Here is a 23,293-nt window from a genome sequence, read left to right on the forward strand (position 1 = left end):
GAGCGTCGTCGTCCGTCAAGAGATCGCTGTCGCCTGGTAAGTGTGACATATCGACAATTCACTTGATAAGTTACGTATATACTTTACACACATCTATAGAAAGTATTTCTGAATACTTCTAGAAAGATAAGTCACCTTTTATATCGAGAAGTATATATATAATGTGTATAAAATTAGAAATTAATCTAAAAACTTAGTGCAAAAAAGTTGCCGTATTTATGTGTGTCATATAATACAATAAAGTACAATAAAGTGTTTATTTTTTATTAATAAAATAGAGAAAAAGTCATTATCGATTACAGTTCATTATTTTTTTTTCAAAATCAGAGAGGAAAAGAGTTATAAAATAATGTGTATAGAATGATATGTCTTGTATGTATATGTATATATTATATATACAGGACGATTCATTTTTTCATGACATTTGAATTCATGATTTAAACAACTTTTGAAAAATTGTGATATAATTTTAAAACAGAAGCTAAATATTTGCAAATTAATACAAATTAACTTATTTTGTTTCTTTTTTTACATTTTTTTATTTCTTAATAGTAAGAAACTTTGAAATTAATATATGAACCATTTCTATTCTTTGTGTTTTTAGAAATACAAGTTTATTTATTTTATTTAATACATTGTTGTGGTATTTTAGGCAATAAATAGCTTTTTGCACGAATGACATATTTATAAATTTATTTATGTAAATACATGATATAAAAATATGTTGTTATATAGAAACTGTTATATTTCATAATATAAAAATATCTTCTCTTTTATATATACACATTATTATCATTTATGCCATGTAACATAGCATTACATAGTACATAAAATCAGTAGTAGAAATTAAAATTCATATTTTTGCATGACTTTATGATTAATTATATATGCACATTGTGATATTATAAACATATAAAAATTTACAAAAGATTTTTTTTGCAAGGATTGATTGAATAAAAAGAAAAATATTTGAAAGTGTAATAATTTAATAAATTAATATTAAAAGTTTTATAATAAAACTAAATTTCTCTATTTTAAAATTAAACCTTGATCTTATATATTTTGATTCTTTTTTCTTTTTGTTAAAGTTTGATAGTCTACTGAAAAATAGAAAAAAAAATAAAATTATTTTTAGGTCAATTTTTGAATTCTTTTACCGCTATTTTTGTATTATAGTTTTGTATTTAAAAAAATGATTTCCTAACTGACGACAACAATCATCTTTTTTTTAAAGAGGAAACCCCACTTTAAGGAAAAAATGAGGTCAAGGTATTTTGCAAGTATTGGCTTTTCCTCGATTGATTATCAATCGTATGACTCATACTGTAATTTCGGGCCGCTGATTGTTGATAGCTTGACATTTACCGGATATGCATTCGTCCAGAAAAGGAATGGTTTGGAGTATATAAAAATAAAAAATAAAATAAAAGATAAATTTTAATTGAAACAGCGGCTTAGATGCTTACAACATTGATTAGATAAATTTAAAATGACAGTTTTTTTTATACTAAAAAAATGTAATTTATAAAATAAAAAATTATCAAAGATTACATAACAAATTTCTTAAGAATTTTAGAATTTTCTTACGTATATGTATATGTATAACAATATATAGCAGCAAATATTTTTTTTTTTACGACTTTAACAATCTGAGCATAAAGAGAAAATATTGCCAAGTTATAATATTTAACAAAATTTTCTCGAATATATTTCTAGCCGAAACAACTAAAATTTAAATATATATTAATAATTTATACGGATAAGAACTGATAGCGAAAGTTGTGTAAAGATACACATATATCTGTCTCACATATTTGTTAGTTCATTGAAAAATATAGATATCGCTGTGCAATGATATCGCCATCGCTTATTAAAAAAATTGCTGTCGCTGTTAAACAACGTCGCGAAAAGTTTTGCAATCCGCATACTGGAATAATGACACGCGCACATACACAAACACGATGACACCCGACGATGACGCACCATCGTCCACGTCAAGAGATTGCACGCAGTCAATCAACTCAAACAAAGGATGTATGTATGTATATACTTACGTTCGCGTTTTTTCTCTTTTCGTAGAGGCCACTGGCATCACAGAGAGATCGCCCAAGCGTGTGGCTGTTTCGGAGCTGAAATCATTTTCGGACGGAATTTCTGGCCGATTGTCACCCAGAGAACTTAGCGAGATGCCAGTTCTGACGAGAGTCTGTTCTCCTGCGACATTGCCGAGGCTCAAGAAATTTCGATTTCGACCCATCGATGGTAAGTCATGTTTCTTATTAAATCGGTAATAGGATAGATAAACTGGACAATTTATTAATTTATAATTAACAATTTAATCTTTTATTTTTGGTAAAATATCCAAAAATCGAAAGATTTTATATATAACTCTGATTTTTAACATTCTGAATCTTTAGATCTAAAGGGACGAAACGAGATTGTAATGTCTTGCATATGTATATTCTCTGAATTTTATAAATTTTTTAATTTTAGATAAGATCTTTGAATTTATATTCTTTCTTGGATTATATTTTTTACTTACATTTTAAAATATTTATATCTTTCAATTTTTACACTCTTAAATTATTTTGAATTTTCTTCAAAACTTTAAACGCTTAAGCATTTTAATTTTTGGAAAGGCAAATATCATGATTCAAACTATGCGGCATAATAAAACAGTTATTTTGCATTTATTGAATAATAAGTAATGATTGAAATAAGTGATTTTCCTTTGAAGAATGATTCGCTTTTTTCGTAAAATCATTGATAAAATTCTTAAGATGGGTATATCATTATTAAGGAAATAATATCAAATCTCTATCACACACAATTATTAAAAGTCTTATATAAATTTTATCGACTGTTTTATGCGAAAGATTCCTCTTTGTGCTATTATTTTTACTACGAAAGATTTAAATAATGTTTTTAATTTCTTCTCAATCACATTTGTGGGTGAAATTTCATTGAGCTTTCTCCAACATTATTTATTGAATTCCACAAAACTTATCATATTTTATATGCTATAATTGAATAATCTCGTATTGTAAAAATCACAAATAGAAGTTTAATATAAATATAAACATATATTACTATATAGAATTATGTTAATTATGTTAATTGAATATACAAAATTTAATTATAATTTGATCTATATAATAGTAAAATTAAAAAAGTTTAATGAAAGATCTAGAGAGAAAGACACTCTCAAGAGCAAACATCGAAGCTTTCATTCTGTTTGATAATTGCGAGACACACTATATAGCACGTATTATCTTATACATCGTACTTGAGCGAATCGTATTTTATCAGGCTGGTTTTGTGACGTCTCTACCGATATAGTACATATGTACAAAGACGCCTTATCAGCAGCGGCAGCGGGTGTTACGTGTTACTATAAGCTGCCGTATCCGAGTTCGTGTGTAAATCGCCATTATTCTCGACAAACAATAAACCCTCTATGGTGATACGCACCCACGACTCGAAAATATCGAGAAATCGCGAAAAGCATATAACATTCTGCTCGCCTGGCATATTCTCACATCGTTAACTTAAAACTTAAATAAACAAAACGTCGAAATAATGAAATTTTTAACGTTTGATAGAGTATACATCGATAGAGTAGATTTGTAAAATATGCCGAAGACCTGATTTTTGATAAGAAACGAAGCATGGAAAAAATTGTGGAAAACTCGAGAAGCATAAAATTACACTTTTGTCAAGAAAACTAGAAATTATGAAAATTATTATATATATTTTTTAAATATTTTTTGTTTTTGTTTTTTTTTTGTTACGAAAAATGTAATATTTTAGTTTAATGATAAATTTTCTGGCACGTTTTATAAATCTGCTTTATCACGCTTACGCGATAGTTTCATTAAATAAAAATTAATTGTTTCAAGGAACTTGAAACTTATTTCGCTTGTTTTCTCGATTCTGATGTCATGAGTATCAGATAATTGATATGATCATCGGCGATGTTTAATTATCGTTGTATATCACTGAATATACGGCGTACACATCAATTAATATCAATGTTACTCTTTCTGATCTTTACAATTTTTGAAACTATGAATTCTTAATGATTTTATTACAATGAAATTAACAATGATTTTATTAGGATGCTTTGGTAATCTTCATATCAATATCTTTTATTTTTTGTTTTTGTTTTTTTTTGTTACGAAAAATGTAATATTTTAGTTTAATGATCAATTTTCTGGCACGTTTTATAAATCTGCTTTATCACGCTTACGCGATAGTTTCATTAAATAAAAATTAATTGTTTCAAGGAACTTGAAACTTATTTCGCTTGTTTTCTCGATTCTGATGTCATGAGTATCAGATAATTGATATGATCATCGGCGATGTTTAATTATCGTTGTATATCACTGAATATACGGCGTACACATCAATTAATATCAATGTTACTCTTTCTGATATTTACAATTTTTGAAACTATGAATTCTTAATGATTTTATTACAATGAAATTAACAATGATTTTATTAGGATGCTTTGGTAATCTTCATATCAATATCTTTTATCTCTGAGAATCTGTCTTTCTTGTCTATAAATCTTTGGATTTTCGCAAATATTACATATCTTTAAGGCGCGAAAGAACGTAAATGTTCGCAGTTACCGAACTATTCATGCACGTATCAACATTTTCCCACAATATTCAAGTCAAAAAAGAAGAAAAAAAAATAGATGTTTTGAAAAACATTTACTCTAAGATTTTGGTGCTATCTTAACATAAATAATTACAACTCTAAAGATCTTTATTTATTTTTATCCCTACATACAAGCGAAGGCGTCTAATAAAAATACAGCCATTTAGATGTATACATATAAAGAAATAAGAGAAAAAAAAGCAAAAAGACAAGGAAAATCGTATGTTTGCAGCATCAATGGGTGCATCGATCGATCAGTTGCATGTGAGTGGTAAACTGGAACCTTCCGCATACGAGGACATCGTGCGTGAATACATATGTTTATCGCTCGTTCGATCTGGCTGATGCCCGCGTGTATGATGTCAGACTCTATCTTTGGTACACGGAATTTTAGATAACTACGCAAACGCACTACATGAACTTTCTGCGAGAGGACGAGGGGGTTGGTTGAATGTTTGAATCTTTTTTATATGTGCTGGATAGGTTCTTGAAAATCTCTAAATTAGATCCCTAAATTTTTCGATCTTTGACGCGCATTTGAATCTTGAAGTTTTCGGATTCTGAGATCGTTAAGTTTTTAATTTTTTGAGAAACTTAAGTTTTTGAAATTTATATACATATAAAAGTATTTAGAATTTTTTATATTTTCGACGATTTATAGAATTTTTGATTTTTGTAATTTAGAATCATTGAATCATACCGTTTAATTCGATTTTAATACACGTTGTATTTTTATATTTTTAAAAATTTGTATGTCGAAATTTCACGATTATAAATTATTGGATCTATATATTTTCCTATCTAATTGGTTTTGTGAATTTTAAAGATATTTTTGAGAGATGCAGTTTCTAGATACGCAAATTACATTATTCTGTAAATATTTTAGAGGTAAAGAGAGAGAGAGAGAGAGAGAATAAGAGACGCGAAAAAACTGCGTCACGAACTAATAAAAACAGTTTCATTCATTTCGTTTATTTAGGACTTATGTTTCCTGTCTACGTAAGCATCGCGTAAGCATCGAAGAATAGTCGATTAAATTTTCAGAATTGGTTATCATATATAAGTATGAACGCGTCAATGTCATTATAACGCAATCTTATCTTTTCCCTGGTCAGATTAATAGAAGGATCTAGGATTGCATCGATTAATCGTGATAAAAAAAACAAATCCGAGGATTTCATAATTTCATAATAAAAAAAAAAAAAGAATCATCACACGAGATAATGCTCAGATCCAAAAGAAAGTTCAAATAGCTGTTAGAGAAATAAAATTCGCCGCGGATTCACCTGAGAAAACAATACGCATGTGTTAATCGTGCTCTCGAGTTTTTTTTTCATCTCAGCTTGCGCATATAAAACATGTAAAAAACGTTATTCCGTGTGTGACAAAATTATCGAGCGTATCGAAATAAAGCGGTTGATTAACGTCAAGAAATACTATACAATATTGATTATCGGAAATAATTGACGAATAATTAATCCATAGTCTATGGAACGAACCAAGAAAACATGCGATACAAATAGCTTTCTTCTTTACACTACTCGTAATTATTCAGATACACTTCAGTTCTATAACTCTTTTAAAGGCTAACTCTGTGTTCTCCATATTTAAACAGATTTTTTTTTAACCTTTCCATGTTTTACTCTGACGTATTTTCTGTATTTCATTTATATTTTCATCAGATAGCACATCATTTCGTTGGCGTTGGCTATTTTCGTGTGGCAGCGATTTAAATTAAACTCATAATCTAAATATACAAAGTGTCTCAGAGATTAATCGTACTTTTGCGTTTCTTTAGTCAATTTTGAATCGGCTTTTTTATAGAATTTTTATGGCTATCGATAAGTTTTGAATTTGGTATAACCCATTGAATTTCGATAATGCTTGTTCTTTTTTAATGATTTTTCATTAATAATTAATATTTTTGTCTTACATTTAAAAAACACAGAAAAACTAAAAATATTTTTTTAAATGTATTTTAGATGCTGCGATAAAAATATTTTTCTTAAAACTTTTCGGAGATTGGATAAATTTTCGATTTGTAGTATTTCCGGATCTTTAGATTGAAAATTCTTTCACTCAGAGATGATACTATAAATCATAGCCGCCATTTGCAAATTTGGATGGAGAAATTTATATGTTGGATGGCAGATGGAAGTGCATCATAATGTATATAATACAAATTTTGATATATGGAATATGATCATATCATAAATTAGGAATAAGGAAACAATTTTTAGTCTTTATGATTGAACAACTTCTCTTAATCTCTTATGTATAGAACGTAATTAATTACAATCTTTCAAAATTGCCTTTATCATCATTTATCATACGATAGCATGTTATTATTATTCAGAATTAATATTATTCAGAAAAATATGAAAATATATAAAGAATAATCTTTTTCCAAGTCGTGAAAATGACAATAAGTTGAAATCGTCAAGACGGCAAAATGCTAATGTGATAAAGAACTCGGTGAGACCATTTGATATTAATATTCGAAACGCCGACGACTGATATCGATCACGTGGAAGCCCCTTTACGTCTCTCACATTGCTATAGTTCTCGCGTGTGATATCTTGGTAATACTATTAATATTCAAAATACTGAGACTAACATTGATCGAACGTGCGTTAGGAACTATTTTCTCGGTACGGCAGTGCCGCCGTGGCGTAATGTGTATCTCGAGACACCGGTTGTATGAACGTACAAGTGTACACAATACATGCGCGTGCACATAAAGCGCGTATGCTCGCGCCGTCGACGGATGAGTCATCTCGAGCGCGTTACACGCACGATGGCGCAGAACTTCCTTTTTTTTTCACGATCGTCAATAGTTAATGTTGCGTACAACAGATCTAGAAGTCGAGAAATTATTTCTCGATAAGAGAATTTTAATACGTGAAAATAGGCTGAAAAACCTGGTACACTTGTAAAGATTGTCGTTTTGAAACTCCAGAGATAAGAACTCTATGAATTTAAAAATGCAATAATGTTAGAGAGATACGAGAAGTTAAGAATTAACTGTGATACATATCGAAACATTAAATTTTTTTTTTTTGAATTCTACGGTGGAATTGAAATTATATATACGAGTACGATCCTCTAGTGGCAAAACTCTGTTAAAACTAACCGAAAAATATTTCCCATCAGAAGTTTCTCAAATCCCCGAAGAAATATATGGTGTCACTCTGTGCTTATATCTTCCCAAAGGAAAAGAAACATAGAAAGCAAGTACATATATACGATGTTAATTTATGTACACACCATATTGCGATATATCATACATACCAAAAAACTTTTAAAATAAATAATTTTCAGCAAGTTACTATAATTATTTGTGATTCTTTTTTTCATTAATCTTTTTTTTTTTTTTTAATAAAATTAAAGATACACTCTTTTCTCTACGAAAATTTTTTCTTGTCAAAAAAATTTCAAAATAGATACAGTGGACTTTATAGCCAACCAAAAAAGTATATTATTTTCATTTACTGATAAGATATTATTTTTTTTACGAATGTATATTTAATAATAATAATAATAAATAATTTTTTCTCTTGCAAAAAACCAATATTGAAAAGATTAACGTGCATTCCAATGTAAGCTAGGTTTGGTATGAAGGGTTAAATTACGCTCCTGCGCAGAGCGTTCCACGACCCCCTTCACCCCCGTCGCGGCCCCGGCAGCGTTCTCCACTCTCCTCTAATGTGGTTCTCCGCTCTCCTCGTCGCCGGCGAACTCGTCGTCGTCGTCGTCGTTGTCGTCGTCGTCGTCGTCGTCGTCGTCGTCATCCGCGTATCGCGCCGCGCTTAGACTGGCTTCTCTCCCTCAGTCTTCGCTCGCCGGCCGTTGGCAGAGGATCTAGTATCGATCGCGCTCTCGCGATTGTAGATCTTCCGTGTCGTATACCTCGCGCATTTTTGCCATTCCCATGAGAAGCATGTTGCTCCGACGTGAGCATCGCGGGGTCCTTCGGGCCCACGCGATCGCGCTCTCTTGAGACCCGTGACGTCATCCCGATGGTCCATCTCCTCACCAACATCCTTCTCTTCCTGATCCTTTCCTATCCGATCCTTGTAAGATCACTCTTATGGATGGTATCGCGTCGGGAGTGCGCAACATCGGGCTTTTACATATAACACTTTTCGAGCTTTTTCGTTCTCGAATGTGTAAGTCGAAAATTGGGACGCTCGGGCCACCGTTGGATTTCTAAACAGCGGACCGGACTTTTCGGTTCCTGGACATGTAGATGCAAGGTGTGTGTGTGTGTAATCATATGGAATGCACGTACTCTGGGATTTTCAATTCTCTGGGGATTTCAAGTATATCAAGATTCTGCGATTGAAATGTTTCTTTCAATTTTTAGAATCTTAGATGTATATAAATCGAAAACTGAAAAACGCTGAATTTTCATCTCTATCGTATTTTTACATAGATGTAACTGAAATAAAATATTCTCTCAAGTATTTTCCACAAAAATATTAAGTTCTGTAAATATCATTCGAAATTTTATAATAAAGACTTTTTCATACTCCAAAGTACAAAGTTCGACGTTTTTTTCAATTTCGTTAAGCTTTAGCTCTTTGGATTTTTTCTTGAATGTGTCTATTTAAAGAACGTAGATAGCGATAGGACTTTTTATATATTGAAATTTTCGATTTTTAAATGTGTGTTTTTATCGTGTCATTTATTCATGTATTATGTCACGTATAAATTTTGTAGAAATTAGTTAACTTTTTAGTAAAACTTTTAGATATGTTTTCCATAGAACATAATGCTAATATGGGAATTTTTTTGTATGTATAGATTTAATAATCTGACATCTAAATCCTGCAATTTTCGAATCTTCGAATGCTTAATCGAAGCAACTATTTTATTCGTTTGCAGATGTACTGGATATTTTAATTAATTGCTTTAATTAATTGCTATGTAGATCAGGAATGTAATTGTGATGTAAATGAAATCTAATTGAGATGCTTGGCTCTCAATTTTTTAGATCCATGAATGTTTAAACTAAATGTAGGATATGCTTGAAGCATATTTTTAAATAAATTAATTTTTTAATTGACGATCTTTACATTCATTGAAAATATACAATTGGATCAAGACTGGAGCGAGATTTTAAGTTATTATAAAATAATAAATAAATATTCATGAAAATTTATAATAAAAAATTTTTTAGAGATTTCTTTAAACGTTCTCAAAAAGTTTGTACATTTTCTGTTATTTTACTATAATTTACCACACACACACACACACACACACACGCTCTGATGCAATTCAAAATATTTGATATAAAACTTTAGATTATGCTTGAAGATTGAAATGAGATAGACGCGATGAAATTAATTCGAAGAAATTATCGTTCTTTTCGAGCGAATGAAAGAACGCAGAGTATTCCGCATGATGGCAGGTGTTTGTGCTACACCTGTCCGCAGGTTGAATGTCTTGGTCAGGTTACGAATAGCGATAGTCTGAAACTAATATCTTATCTTAATTTTAGTCAGCATAGCAAAAAATTATTTCATTTACAACGCAATTTATCTACTAAAACTATCGGGTTAGTTCTCAATGATTCCAATAAATATGTGAATCAATTTTTCTTGAATATATAAACGTTTAGCCATTATTCTTCACGATTTTTTAATCTTCACAATTTAATACTACTATGGATAATAAAGTTCTAATACGGATAATAAAGTTCTATAAACGCTATTGATGCAAAATATATCCAAAGTTAACTAAAACGATAATGGAAAATAATAAAATATTAATACTTAAAACTTGCCTCCGTAAAATTTTGTACGAAATTCTTTAACTTTTGCTGAGCAGAAAATGAATTTATGAAAAAACTCTAATGGGTGGTATGTGAGTATTATTTATATCTAGGAGATGTCTATATATAAAATAATTTATATTTTTAATTTATTTCCCTCTTAGAGTAAAGCTTACTGAAATTAATTGAAAATGGCATTATTTGTTTACGGATTTTAAATTTGAAAGTTTAATTCATAGTTTTTTATTTCTTAATATGAAATATATAACACTTTAATTATATAAATGTTAGTTTAAATGTTTTTTTGTTTCGAAACATATCTCAAGCACCAAATATTTTTTATACTCGTATTTTAATAAAATTATTACTGAATAATTTTGTATGTGCGTTTCTAAAAAAGTAACATAATGATATCAAGTCTTTCTTCTTAGAAAGTTTCCATATGTTGATTTTATGTAAATTAATATTTCCGCTATTGACTTTTTGCAAGTAAACGTTGCTTCAACAACTTTCTCGAATTGTTTGATAATGCCTATTTAAACGACCACACTCGTAAGAGATATCGACAGATTGCGAGGGTATCGGGCCCATCGCTAGTCACGAGGTCCCACTTGCCGCTCGAAGCGTCGAATTCCACAACGTTTACTCATTCGAAAGAACGAACTCTCGAAGACTTCTCGGGGCCGGAGAGAAACTTCGATGGCGGAAGAGAAGTGGGAGAGCGGTCGGACGGGAGAGAGGTCGGACGGGAGAGAGAGAGAGAGAGGGAGAGGGAGACAGAGTAACCGATAGTTTAATCGGCCGTTGATTCTAACCGAGTATTATTCAGTTTGATCTAATTCAAACGGCTTTTCTCATAATTCAACGAGAATCTCATACTTTTCAAATAAATTGAAAAGTATAAAAATTTAGACAAACATGAAAAGAAGAAATTAAAAAATTACAACCTAATTTACGAATCTAAAACCTAATGTTATTCATATTTGAATTGATACAGTTTTGATATTTTAAGATATCTTTTGAGAGATTATAAAGAGAGGCAAAAGTGTAAGTAAATCTGAAAACTGCAGAACCCAAAGATTTTTAGGAATCTAAGATGGAGCAACACGCGGATAATATATAGACACGGCGTTATTTATAAAAATATACAAATCACATGCTAGCAAATCCCAGATGTATCACGTAATTTCTAAGTTAGTACATCGTCGCTTACAACAGATCTTTCGTAATGCTCGAGACATTGGTCGTCGTCCAACTGCCAAATTAGAATTGTAACTAACTAAAAGAATAAAATAACGTAAGGAATCGAGAATTCAAAGATATGACAATCTCTGCTGTGTTTTTAAAATATAAAAAAAAACGTTAGAATATGCAAAATATTTTTAGTAAAGTATAAAAATTCTTAAAGCGCAGGATATTTTGAAAACCAATACTTCGTTAAACTGAATCGAGAATGGACTTGATACTAGTTTATCAAATTAATTTAAACTATTGTTCTCGTTTTAATTTAAAATAGAAATAATTGCAAATATGGGAAAGAGAGAGAAATATGTATAAAGATCAAATAAAAAAATATAATGAAGAAATAAAATACATTTTTGTAATATTTTACATTTGATTTAATCTTAAAATAATAATCATGAGAGATCAAACAAATAAAAGTCTTTTTTCTGTTACTTATATAAAATAGAAGTTATTTAAAATTTGTTTCTCTTCTAATCCATTATTTTATTATTTCTGTTAACGTTTCCGCAAATAAGCGAATTTTAAATCTGGCAATATACGAAAAACAATCGCAAATGGCGAACTACAAGAAATATGAGAAACACGCGAGTAAAGAATGCGCGAATACGGAGCTTCTGTTGTATTAACTGATGTAAGGGAAAAATTTTGACAACAATTGCTGACGTATCGCAATTATTGATGTTTCAGCGTCGACCGCAGGACCGTGCCACGACGTGAGCATCACCGACGTGAACTCCAACCATCATCATCACCATCATCATCATCCCGAACACAACCAGCACGACCATCGGCCTCAAGACCGAATTCCATCGTCCTCCTCGATGTCTACCTTGCTATGCTGCGAGCCAGTATCGGCTGGTCGGCCTCGGGCCAATCTGAAACTCGTGCTGAATCGCAGCCTGAGCGAGCCAGGACCGAGTCCTTGTGCCTTCCCAGCATCGTCAACCGCTTCACCGATCGGAACCTCCGTCGTTAATAACAATAGCAATCCCACTGTACCCTCGATTATTATCGACGAAGAAACGAACGGTGACGATAACAACGACGACGTCCACCGCCGTGGCTTCCATCACCTCCACTATCATCATCATCATCATCATCACCATCTCCATCACCTTCACCATCATCAGCACTTGTCGATAACTACGAAGCGTTGCAAACTGGAGACCGCTAGTCTGCCCAACAGTCCCTGCGGGGAAAACGGCACCCTTCATCGTCAGCTGGTGTTGAGCAAGACCCGCGTCGTCACTTCCGACGATCTCGCTCAGCGTCTCGCGCGTCTCGATCGACCCTCCGCCGTTCCGCCGGTGATTCTGGACTGCAGACCGTTCATATTATATAATGTCAATCATATACGCGGCGCAATCAACGTTAACTGCTCGGATCGTTTCAACCGACGCAGACTCCAACTGGGGAAAGCTACTCTCGCCGATCTCGCAACTGCTCGCGAGGGCAAAGAGCTGCTCAGGAGGAGACAGTTTAAGGAAGTTATAGTGTACGATGACTGCACCGATGACCTGGAGCATTTGCCCGTTCAACATCCATTGTTTTTGGTACTCGCCGCCCTTGTGGATGACGATCGGGAACCTGCTCTGCTAATCGGTAAGTACTCTTGTTTTTCTTGATTGTCTGGCTGATATTCTGATTCAATAGAGTGACTGTATTGCGAAGCTCTCAACTCTTTATTATAAAGAGATTGGATTGTGAAGCGATAAATCATATGAATTTTCTTCTCTTTCGTACTATAAACATTAAAATAAATTACACATTGGGATATAATCTTCAGTAATATTCTAAAACCATTTATTATTGTATTAATGCTTAAGAATTAAGAGGTACGATAAACTACTTGTTTTTATTTATAAAAAATATAAAATTTGATATATAAATTATCAAATTATAATTATTAATTCTTATCCGAAAGCTCTCGCCACAATATGAAAGATTCGAACTGAAAAATGAGATTCGTAGTATACGTCAGATAGATTGTTATCGCTATATTTGCTATGGTTTAAATTTAGTTTTTGTCATATACTCTGATGGCCAGATGTGCTCTTTGTGTTATCGAATATAACACAACTGATAGTGGCAAGATAATGGTGTACAAAGATATCAGATCCACAACAACAATACATCTTAGACAAATTTCACAGTAGATAGTGTAAGGTGAATTGTTACTTGAAAATATACGGACGAAACTAGAAATTTCCTCAAGTTTCTTTGCAAATAATTTTTCAAATACGCGCAAGAAGAACGCACGAGAAGATCTAAAAATGCGTATCTAGATATTTAAAAATGAAAGGCTACAGGAATATAAAAACTGAGAATAATATTAACAAAAATGATATCTTTAACTTTGCAACGTTTGGAAATTTTGAATGTGGATATTAAACTTAGACGTTTAAGCCTTAACATTAACATTCTTCAATCTTTTTTCTTAAATCATTGGATTTTTAAATCTTTTAATCTTGGATTTTATTACTTTTATTTTTCATATATTGAATATTTTCGTATTTAAAAGAGAGAGAATTTGAAACTTATCAATTTCACTAAACGATCTTAAATAGATACAAAATGAATATGTTGAAGACATACACATCTCTAAAATTACACACAACATATAAGAATAATATTAATAGTTTTTAGAAACAGAAAAAAATTTAAACAAAATTGCTGTATAAAATTTATTAATACAAATTAGTACAAGAATAAATAAATTATGTTATAAATTATCCAAAAACTTGGAAACTTATTAATACGACGAGACTCTCTCTATCTCTCTCTCTCTCTTCTTCTCTCTCTTTTTTATCGACATTAAGCCTATAAATTTAAGATAAACTCTCACGATGATCTTTACACACGAAAAACTATTGGTAATTAATTAATATTGGTCTGTTCTTGCTGATTTTTTTTTTTTTGTAGTGCGGAATTTGTTTACAAAAGCGAAAAGACCATGAAACAGAACGAACTGTTTGTCGTCTATCCGGTCCTCTATGTAGGAGTGGGTCTCTAGTTTTCGGAAATAACGATGATGCGAGTGCGATATTTCTGCCGGCCGCCAATCGCGCGTCGAAACTTTTACGCCGAAATCATTCTCTCCTGCTATTATTTTTGTTGCTCATTATATGCTAATAATTTCCCGCACTTTTTCCACGATACGCTATTTTCAGATTATAATTTGTTTTCTTAACAATGCATTCTGTAGCGATTGTCAGTTTCACATTTCTATCTTAATTTTTCCCTTTGATTTGATAAATTTTGATTTATTAAAGAATGTTAAGCTGAAATAAAAAGAAAGAAGGGTAAAAAATTTCTGTTTAAAAACGAGATGAAGAAGAAAAGATTCAGCATTGAAAGAGGCTATACATATTGCTTTTAAGTGATTTGTATTGAAAGAAATATAATAATTTTTATTCATTTAATATACTTTTTAAATACTTTTTTATCAATATATAGACTTCATATTTGGAAAGATCACAATCAATAACATAGAATAAATTTAAATTTGGAACTAATTTTTTTTTTAAGAAAATCTTTGATGGATGCAAAGGGCATCACAAATTAAAATTAGAAGAAAAATATTTATTTATTTCAATTTTACAATTTTATGTTTCTTTTTCTTGTTTATTCAGTTTATATTTTTGCTTTTCATTTTTTCTTTTTAGTGAAAGCAAAAACAGCATAATTTCATTTTAGATTACGCATCCTTCTGACGTAAAGAACTATTTACTCCCGAGAATTTAAGAATGACGCAGGCAGCTTCTCGTACAATTCGAATAAGTACAATCAAATTAATAAATCAAATATATCAAATTCAGATAAAGCACATTTAAAGAATATTACTTTTCTCCGTAAGGAAAATCTTAATAGATATTTAAGATCGCCTTTATCCATTAATGTATAAAATTAATATATGTATAAATTAATAATATAAAAATATCACTTAATAATTTTAAAAGTCGAATGGGCAATAGTAAATAGAATGTTTATTTTAATAAAATTTCAGATTTATAAATATTCTCGGTTACGCTTTTAATCTGTGAAATCGGAGCGTTTTGCGAGAGAAGGTAGTGATTTTATTGGGAAATGTGCTCTTATTAGATTCCACGTAAATCTCGCGACATAACGTATGGCAGTTGGGAGATAATTCAAAGGAATCAAGGAAGAAAACGCAGACGACGAACCGTTCGAACGCTTGACGGCGACGACGACGGCGACGACGATCACGACGATCACGACGATTTATAAATATAAATAAATATAAAAATTTGTATACAGTACTAATATAATTAGGAAATTATCAATTTATTTGAAGATATAATAGTCAATTTTGAGAGAAAATGGTAGCAATAATAATATCTAAAATATAAAATTTAATTTTTAATTTTTCAGATTTAATTATTATTTTTTTTTTTTTTTAATCAGCAATGAGCGCAACGACGTCATTTTGTGATATCAATTTGTCTTGGCTAGTTATTACATAATTAGTAACGATTCGCGGTCGCCTATAAACAACGAGACCAAAGCATCGCGTGGCTCGTTTTGGCGAGGCTAATGCGTGCGTCTGGTCTCCCGGTCGGTCCCGATCGCATTTTTCTCAGACGACAACGACGACGACTACGACGTTGAAAGCATGAGTCACCGTGTATATCGACCCTACGGCATGTTTACGCTGGCTAAGCGCACGAACAGCCATATGTCAAAATCACGATTGCATAACGCATCCCCCGCGTTGTCACCGCCATGGAGTTTCACTCTCTTTCGGAATATTTAGATATGAGTCAGTTGCGCGGATTATGAGATTTTCCTATCAGCGCGACCTTACCTCTTACAGGTGTGCCAGTATTTCCTCGCTTCGATATAACTTACTTTCGCTTGAAAAAAATCACATAGATTGAGAAGAATGGGCTGAGACTGTAAAACAGATTTTTGCCAGTCTGTAAAACTACGCGTATTATTGAAAAACTGTGTTTTATTTTTCACTAAAAGTGGGAGCGGACAGTTTCCTGTAATTTATAAAAATTTGATATTTATTGAATTATTAATCACAAGCTATTTGTTTTCATTGTCAGTATAGTATATTATTATTTAATAACATCGGCAAAATTTGCAGATAACATTTATAGCTTCAGTCTAGCGGACGTTTCAATTATTTCGCAGCTATATCTTTGTACTTAGGTACTAGAAATAACTTTAAATACTGTATTGTGTATGTATATAACTTGAATTTCAAACTAAGAGTCTTATAGTGTGACTTGACTCTATTTCTGAAATCAGATGTGCATAACATTATTTTTGAAGTAAAAAAAAAGAATATAGATACAAGATAATAAGAGAACGAGAATTGCAAAGATTCATAAATATTGTTGATAATAAAAATAAATTAATAAACTAATAATAATAATATAATAATATGACAAGTATGTGTGTGTCACATAATTTATTATTATTATATGTAAATAATAAGAAGTATAATAAAATATACAGAACGGCGATTAATAAAATAACGATAAATTTTTAAATTATACGATTATAAGATTGAATATATTAACATACTCGTATATTATACGAGATAGTAAACGTTTTGGAACGTTTAGAGTCAATAAATGAAGCCGAACTTGAAGCTTAATGAATTAGTCATCGCTCTCCAAAGCCCGGGGGTTGCTGTATTTTTTCCATTGTACGCTTTTTCATCCCCCTTCCATTTAAGGGTGCGATGAGGAGGTAGTCTAATCGAGGGGGAGCGTGCGCCTCAGAACAACGTACAACGCATCTGGATCAGCTGTCGATGACGATTATTACGTATGAGTCATCCGATACACAGCTCGCTTTAAAATGTATCAATGACTAACGCGCGTCCAGCTCACAATCGTTCCAGTCCCTCTTGCCCCCTTACCCTTCGGATCCCTTTGTGCCGTACCGGCGTGATTCAAGTACTAGTAGGATCGTGATGAAGGATCTAAAAATACGGGGTGTCTGGTGACTTAGCTTCGCCTCGTAACTGCTCATAATCTCGTTTCCACGATATGAAACAAAAATGTCACTACGAATATACAGGTATGGGTATGTTTCGTTATCGATGACACAGACTGAACAGTATCCCAGAAACAAGATAATTTTATAAAAATGACAAGTCAAAATGTAAAAAAAAATTTTTCATATGAAACTTTATTTTCGAGAGAATTGAATTTGAAAATGCTGGTATAACTTTTAAGCCAATATAAGTTTTATAACACTGTGTGCCAGAATTAATGAATTAATTTCAATAGCCACTATCAGAATATGGATAAAAGTACAACTCTATTTAAAAAATGGAAATAAAAAAAATTTTAGTATTTTATAAATATTATAATTTGGCAATTATTTGCTATTATTTTATCAATAGAACATTTTTTATATTAATATTTTGTTAGTCTTTGTTAAAATACTTTAAACGGTTTAGATCGCAAACTGATTAAAAGTTATGCGAATTTAAAAAGAAAATCACAAAAAAATGTGTTATATTAATCTCCTGATTTTTCAAACTGTTTTCTTGAAAGAACAAAGCGTGTAAAAATTTGTCATGTAAAAAATTTTATTCTACATATTTGATTCTCTTATTTCTTCATGTATTATAATATCATCACTTTCTCGATTGAATCATCTTATACCTATTTGCATACAAGTGAACGGCGGCTGAAATAAAGTTCTAGCGTTACAAAACCGATGCATATCCGCATACTCTTCGCTGGGAAATGTAAACGGCATATTGATGGTTAATGATATGACACGTGTCATAGAGCACTACATTGTTTGCTGGTTTACGTTTCACTGACGCGTAACCTGCTAGCTTATTGTGAAACGAAAAATAAAATCCTTAAGCTATGACACAGAATACACTAACAATAAGAATGCTTAAAGATTATAAAGACATAGAAATTTAAAAGTATAAGTACTTATTGTTAGCCTTGTAAAAATTTTAAGTTTAAGATCTGACTTTATCTTTATTTGCTTATATATATATGGATATTTATTTATAAAGAGATTACATATGACATATGTCATTCTTTCTTCTAAAATCTAAACTTAAAAAACACCACCAAGAAAAAAAATACAGTTATGGTGTAAGCAATTAACTTAATTGATCGATGAATCAATTCATTATTGTTTATATTTTTCTATAAGTTATAAAAATTATACACATATACACACGAAAAAACTGAATATTCTTCTAATTTAACATGAAAAAATAGATTAAACATCATAAAAATTATCTCGTCAAATTTAAGCAATTTCAGTCTCTGTCGAATTTCGGTAAAGTCAAACATAGCAAATTCCGCAGTAATCTTTATAGACGTATGGTGTATTCTACACCACCGACATTGTAATGCGGTGCAACCATCGTCAGGCACGAAGTGTTAATCGGCCATCACGAGCAACACATTCAGACATTCGGTCATTGACTCGGATTCCCTCTGAAAATATCGGATGCGGGAGGACGAGTAGGAGGAGGAGGAGGGAGAAAGGGATACAGAAAGCTACTGAGAAAAAGAAAGAGAGAGAGACAGAAAAGAAAGAAATGAGGGTCGTGCGGGGTTATTAGCGTGAGATGAATCAGCGCGGACGCCACGCGGACAAGACAAAACGAGCGACCGTACGTCCTTCGAACTCGTTGGAATTTCCTTGAGACTGGACGAGAGTAAGCGAACGAGCGAGCGTGCTATGCCGTGCTATGGTTTCCTACTACGCTTCACTCAGATGAGTCAGTCGGTCGGCATGATTCCGCGAGTTATTCGTGGCGGGAACGGAGACAGCGTGTAGCGATCCCCGCGCACGTCTGTCGGCCTAAAATAAGGCCCGCGACCGAATCCGCGGATGATCTTTCAACATCATCTCCGTTAGGTCGGATTCACCCTTAAAACACGCACCTTTCCAGCCAATCGCGATTTAACACCGTTAATATACTGATGTTAGTCAGGTTGCGGAAAATGTGAAATTTTTTTGATCGATTTTTTCATAATAACATTATTAGCATTAGATTATAATGGGCAATGTTGTTTCTGATTTACCGGTTCTTTTTTTGTCTATATTATAGCTAAGTCTATAGAGAGTCTATTAAAGATATCTATCTCGGTAAACAAAAGATTGATTAATTTCTCATCAAGAGTTATATATCTAAGAAAATGCGCTAACACACAGTTCATTAAAAGTAGATGCTAATAACAATATTATCTTTGTCATGAATAATTCCAGTTTTATTGTCTTAGCATTTATATTTGGTGATCACTCAATGACGTCAGATTCATGGCGATTACGATTCTTGAAAGCAGAGTATTTCCCGAATTTCCCGACGACTAATTGTAAACATATATGCGCTCATTATTAGTCATAGTAATCGTTAGCAGATTTTAATTCGATGTCTGGTGACGATATCCATTATTTATGTCATATTTTGAAAATTTATAGAAAAATATACTGCAATAAATTCAGGACTTATCACAATAGGAAAACAACAACGTATAAATTGCGTTATTTTAAAATTAATTGTCGAAGAAACTAATTGTAAGAATTTTTAAAATTTAATGCTTCTAAAGAAAGGAACATAAGAGAAATATATATATATATATATATATATATATATATATATATATGTACGTATGTATATATATGTAAATATATGCTCGAATAAATTAGAATTCTGAAATCTTTACACGCAAAAAAACACACAGACAAAATTTATACTTTTAAATTCCCTTTACAGAAATTTAAAAGTTATAGAGTTTTGAAAAAATTAAAAGTGAAATCTATATTTATATAAATAGATGTTTTATTGATAATTAATATTTTATTTATTTTGATTAGACAAGTATTTTTTATCTAGATGCATCTAGATTTTTGTTCACAATCAGTAAGAAACACAGGATAATCTGAATTACCCGTACTTTTTTTATTTACGCATTCCTTGATCTTAAAAGACTTGATCATCTTGATTTTGCTCTGAAAGGAAGAAAACCAAGATGTTAAAGAATGCACAAACAGATAAAAACTTTCATGTTTAAGATAGGAAAAAAAAATAAAAAAAAAAAATGAATTGATTAGATAAATAGTTGTTTATTAGCTATAATATATTACTTATATCATATTTGTAATAGAAAATTTCTTTGTAGCAACTCTACAGCGTAATGCAATTCCAAATATTACTTTGATCTTTCGATTCTTCGAAAATACGAGATGTATGAGAAACGAACAACTCGCTCGGTAAATCTTGCTAAATTAAAAAAAAAGGAAGGAAATTACGTTTCAAACAATTTTCTTTTAAAGTCAGTAAAGAGTAGATGTGATTACTTAAGATGACGATTTCTATTGATTCACAATGCAATGTTGAACCCTCTTGCAGGAAAAAAATCCATGATCCTATAATTTTTCGCTTCCGACATCATAATCTGATATGGCTACAATGAGAAGCTAGGAGCTTTAACAATAGTGTGCTTTTATATAGAATCCAGCAGTGTCATAGTGACGGAAAGGGTGAGGATCAATGTCGTTCGAAAGATAGTTAGCGACTCCCTTGATTGAACGCAGACGATACGGCAAATCGGTACCTCAGGGTCGTGCTCCGACAGTGAGTCATACTTAACCGCATCAGGCGTCGATATCAACGACATTTACGAGCGTATGTTCGACATGCGTCCTTCTATCGGTCATCGAATGACGCGCGATTGAAAACGGTCGGAGGGGAGAGTAAAGAGGGACGTGTAGGAAAGAACCGACTCGAAGTCATTTTTCGATTCTCGTGAAGATGGCTTAATCTTCTCTGTCGTGATTTAAGACCACGTGTCTAGTTCTTCGCGCTGCAAAAAAAAATATGTATTTATTATCGTATTAACGCGTTGTACGTTTTAACTTGTCCTTGTACACGCGATATTCGCTAATTACTTTACTCATACTCTTTCAACATACTCTTACAATATTATGACACCTTATTGCGCATTTACATTGATGTATCTAATTTGAATTAATATCTTTTATATCGATATCGATGCGTTTTCAGTCACGATTGTGTCGCTAGCTTTGTAAAATTATATTCAATATTATTACGTATTATTATTGATAAAAATTTGAGAATAGTTAAGAGAAAATTCCGTTTTGTAATCATTTCAAGTCATCCCCGAGTCCCGTCTGAGTCATTTGCATATAGAAATACTCGACCTCCTTACTCATTAATTAAGTCTTCGAACGATATGATTACATAATAATTTGCAATTAAAAAATGCATTGCTCGACAAAACGGTAGCTGAGGAACTGAAGAACTGTTGCCATCACGATTGTAAACTGATACATTCGTCATATTGTAAATAGAATTTTATGTACACAGGATATATATATTAATTAGTAGTATGATTCATATATCATAAGCCTCTTTTCTCTATTTGTATTTGTATAGATACTACACTACAGATTTTTTTATCTTTAGGATAATATACTTCATTCTTAATGAATTGACATTTGTTTCGCATTCACTGTATTTTAACGCGTTAATTATGAAAACAAATGCGCAAATTGGCGAGTATGTCGAGCCTATTAAAGTTGCTGTTACACTTTTTTATCACACTCATTATATTTATATTTTGGATAAAAATTTTATAATAGATATTTATCCTGAGAAGAAATTAAAGGATTTCTATGGATGTCAAAATATTGAAAATTAAAGATTCTAACGTATAGAGGAACGAGAGATTTAACTTTAATAATTTGCAAATCTAAAGAATTAAATTTGTGGAAAAGCTTTATATCGCAATATTAAAAATTTGTTTTTAATGAAAAATATGAGATTAAAAATATAAAAATTTAATAGGAAAAGAAAAGCGCAGAATCGAATAAAGTTTCTTGGTAATAGAATTGCATCGTTATCGTATGTTTTCCTGCTCTCGTTAAACTGTTCTAGGCATCTGAAAATCTAACATAAGCATCTGAGAACTTATGAGGGACGGAAAAATTCTAAGAATTCAAGTATCCTAGGTTCATCACTTTCTAAAAATGCAACGGCTTGAAAATATTCAAAACCGTAAAAAAATTCATAGACTTGTAAAATTGAAGAATTTTTCTGTGCGAATTAATTAAAATTCTCATTCTCTTCTTAATAATAAGAAAAATATGAATCAGACGTGTAACTAAGAAAGAATTTCAGATTCAGATTTACAAGAATCTAATTATATACCGTGTGTCACTTGTACGAAATGTGCATGCCGGAACACTTTATAAATTCTGCGCTGGAGCTGCACAACGTCACGCGCGTACGCAATGACGCGATCTTAAAGATCCTTGATCGTACTGATCGTGATCTAGTGCCGCGGAAGACCTTGAAATCGGGATAGAAAGAAAAAAAGAACAAAATGACGTTTCGTCGTAAGCATAATAAACGTTTCGCTTTAAGTGGTTAGTCATTGGAAGAAATTTCCACATGCGTAGATCTTTCAATGTTTAAACCTTTAGATCATTCATTTCTGGAGTTTGAATCCGCAAGTTTAATCCGAATTATCTAATTCAATTCAGCATATAATCAGTTTTAGATATCGAGAGATTTGATTAAAATAAATAAAAACTTTACTAATTAAATAATTTATAATA

General features: G+C 31.5%; 1 protein-coding gene across 2 annotated transcripts in view; it reads left to right on the forward strand.

Annotated features, from left to right (window-relative positions):
• LOC115242855 (dual specificity protein phosphatase 10-like) overlaps positions 1-23,293 on the forward strand; it is a 46,667-nt gene that overhangs the window by 6,376 nt on the left and 16,998 nt on the right. The window contains exons 3-5 of one of the 2 annotated variants that reach the window (XM_029819432.1): positions 1-36; positions 2,080-2,262; positions 12,374-13,288. In XM_029819432.1, the coding sequence (XP_029675292.1) occupies positions 1-36; positions 2,080-2,262; positions 12,374-13,288 (1,134 nt within the window). Of the gene's footprint in view, positions 37-2,079; positions 2,263-8,491; positions 8,922-12,373; positions 13,289-23,293 lie in introns of those variants that run through there. The other variant, XM_029819433.1, reaches the window with a different exon arrangement.

Source organism: Formica exsecta, unplaced genomic scaffold (genome assembly GCF_003651465.1).
Source record: "Formica exsecta isolate Colony F162 unplaced genomic scaffold, ASM365146v1 scaffold654, whole genome shotgun sequence".
NCBI lineage: Eukaryota > Metazoa > Arthropoda > Insecta > Hymenoptera > Formicidae > Formica > Formica exsecta.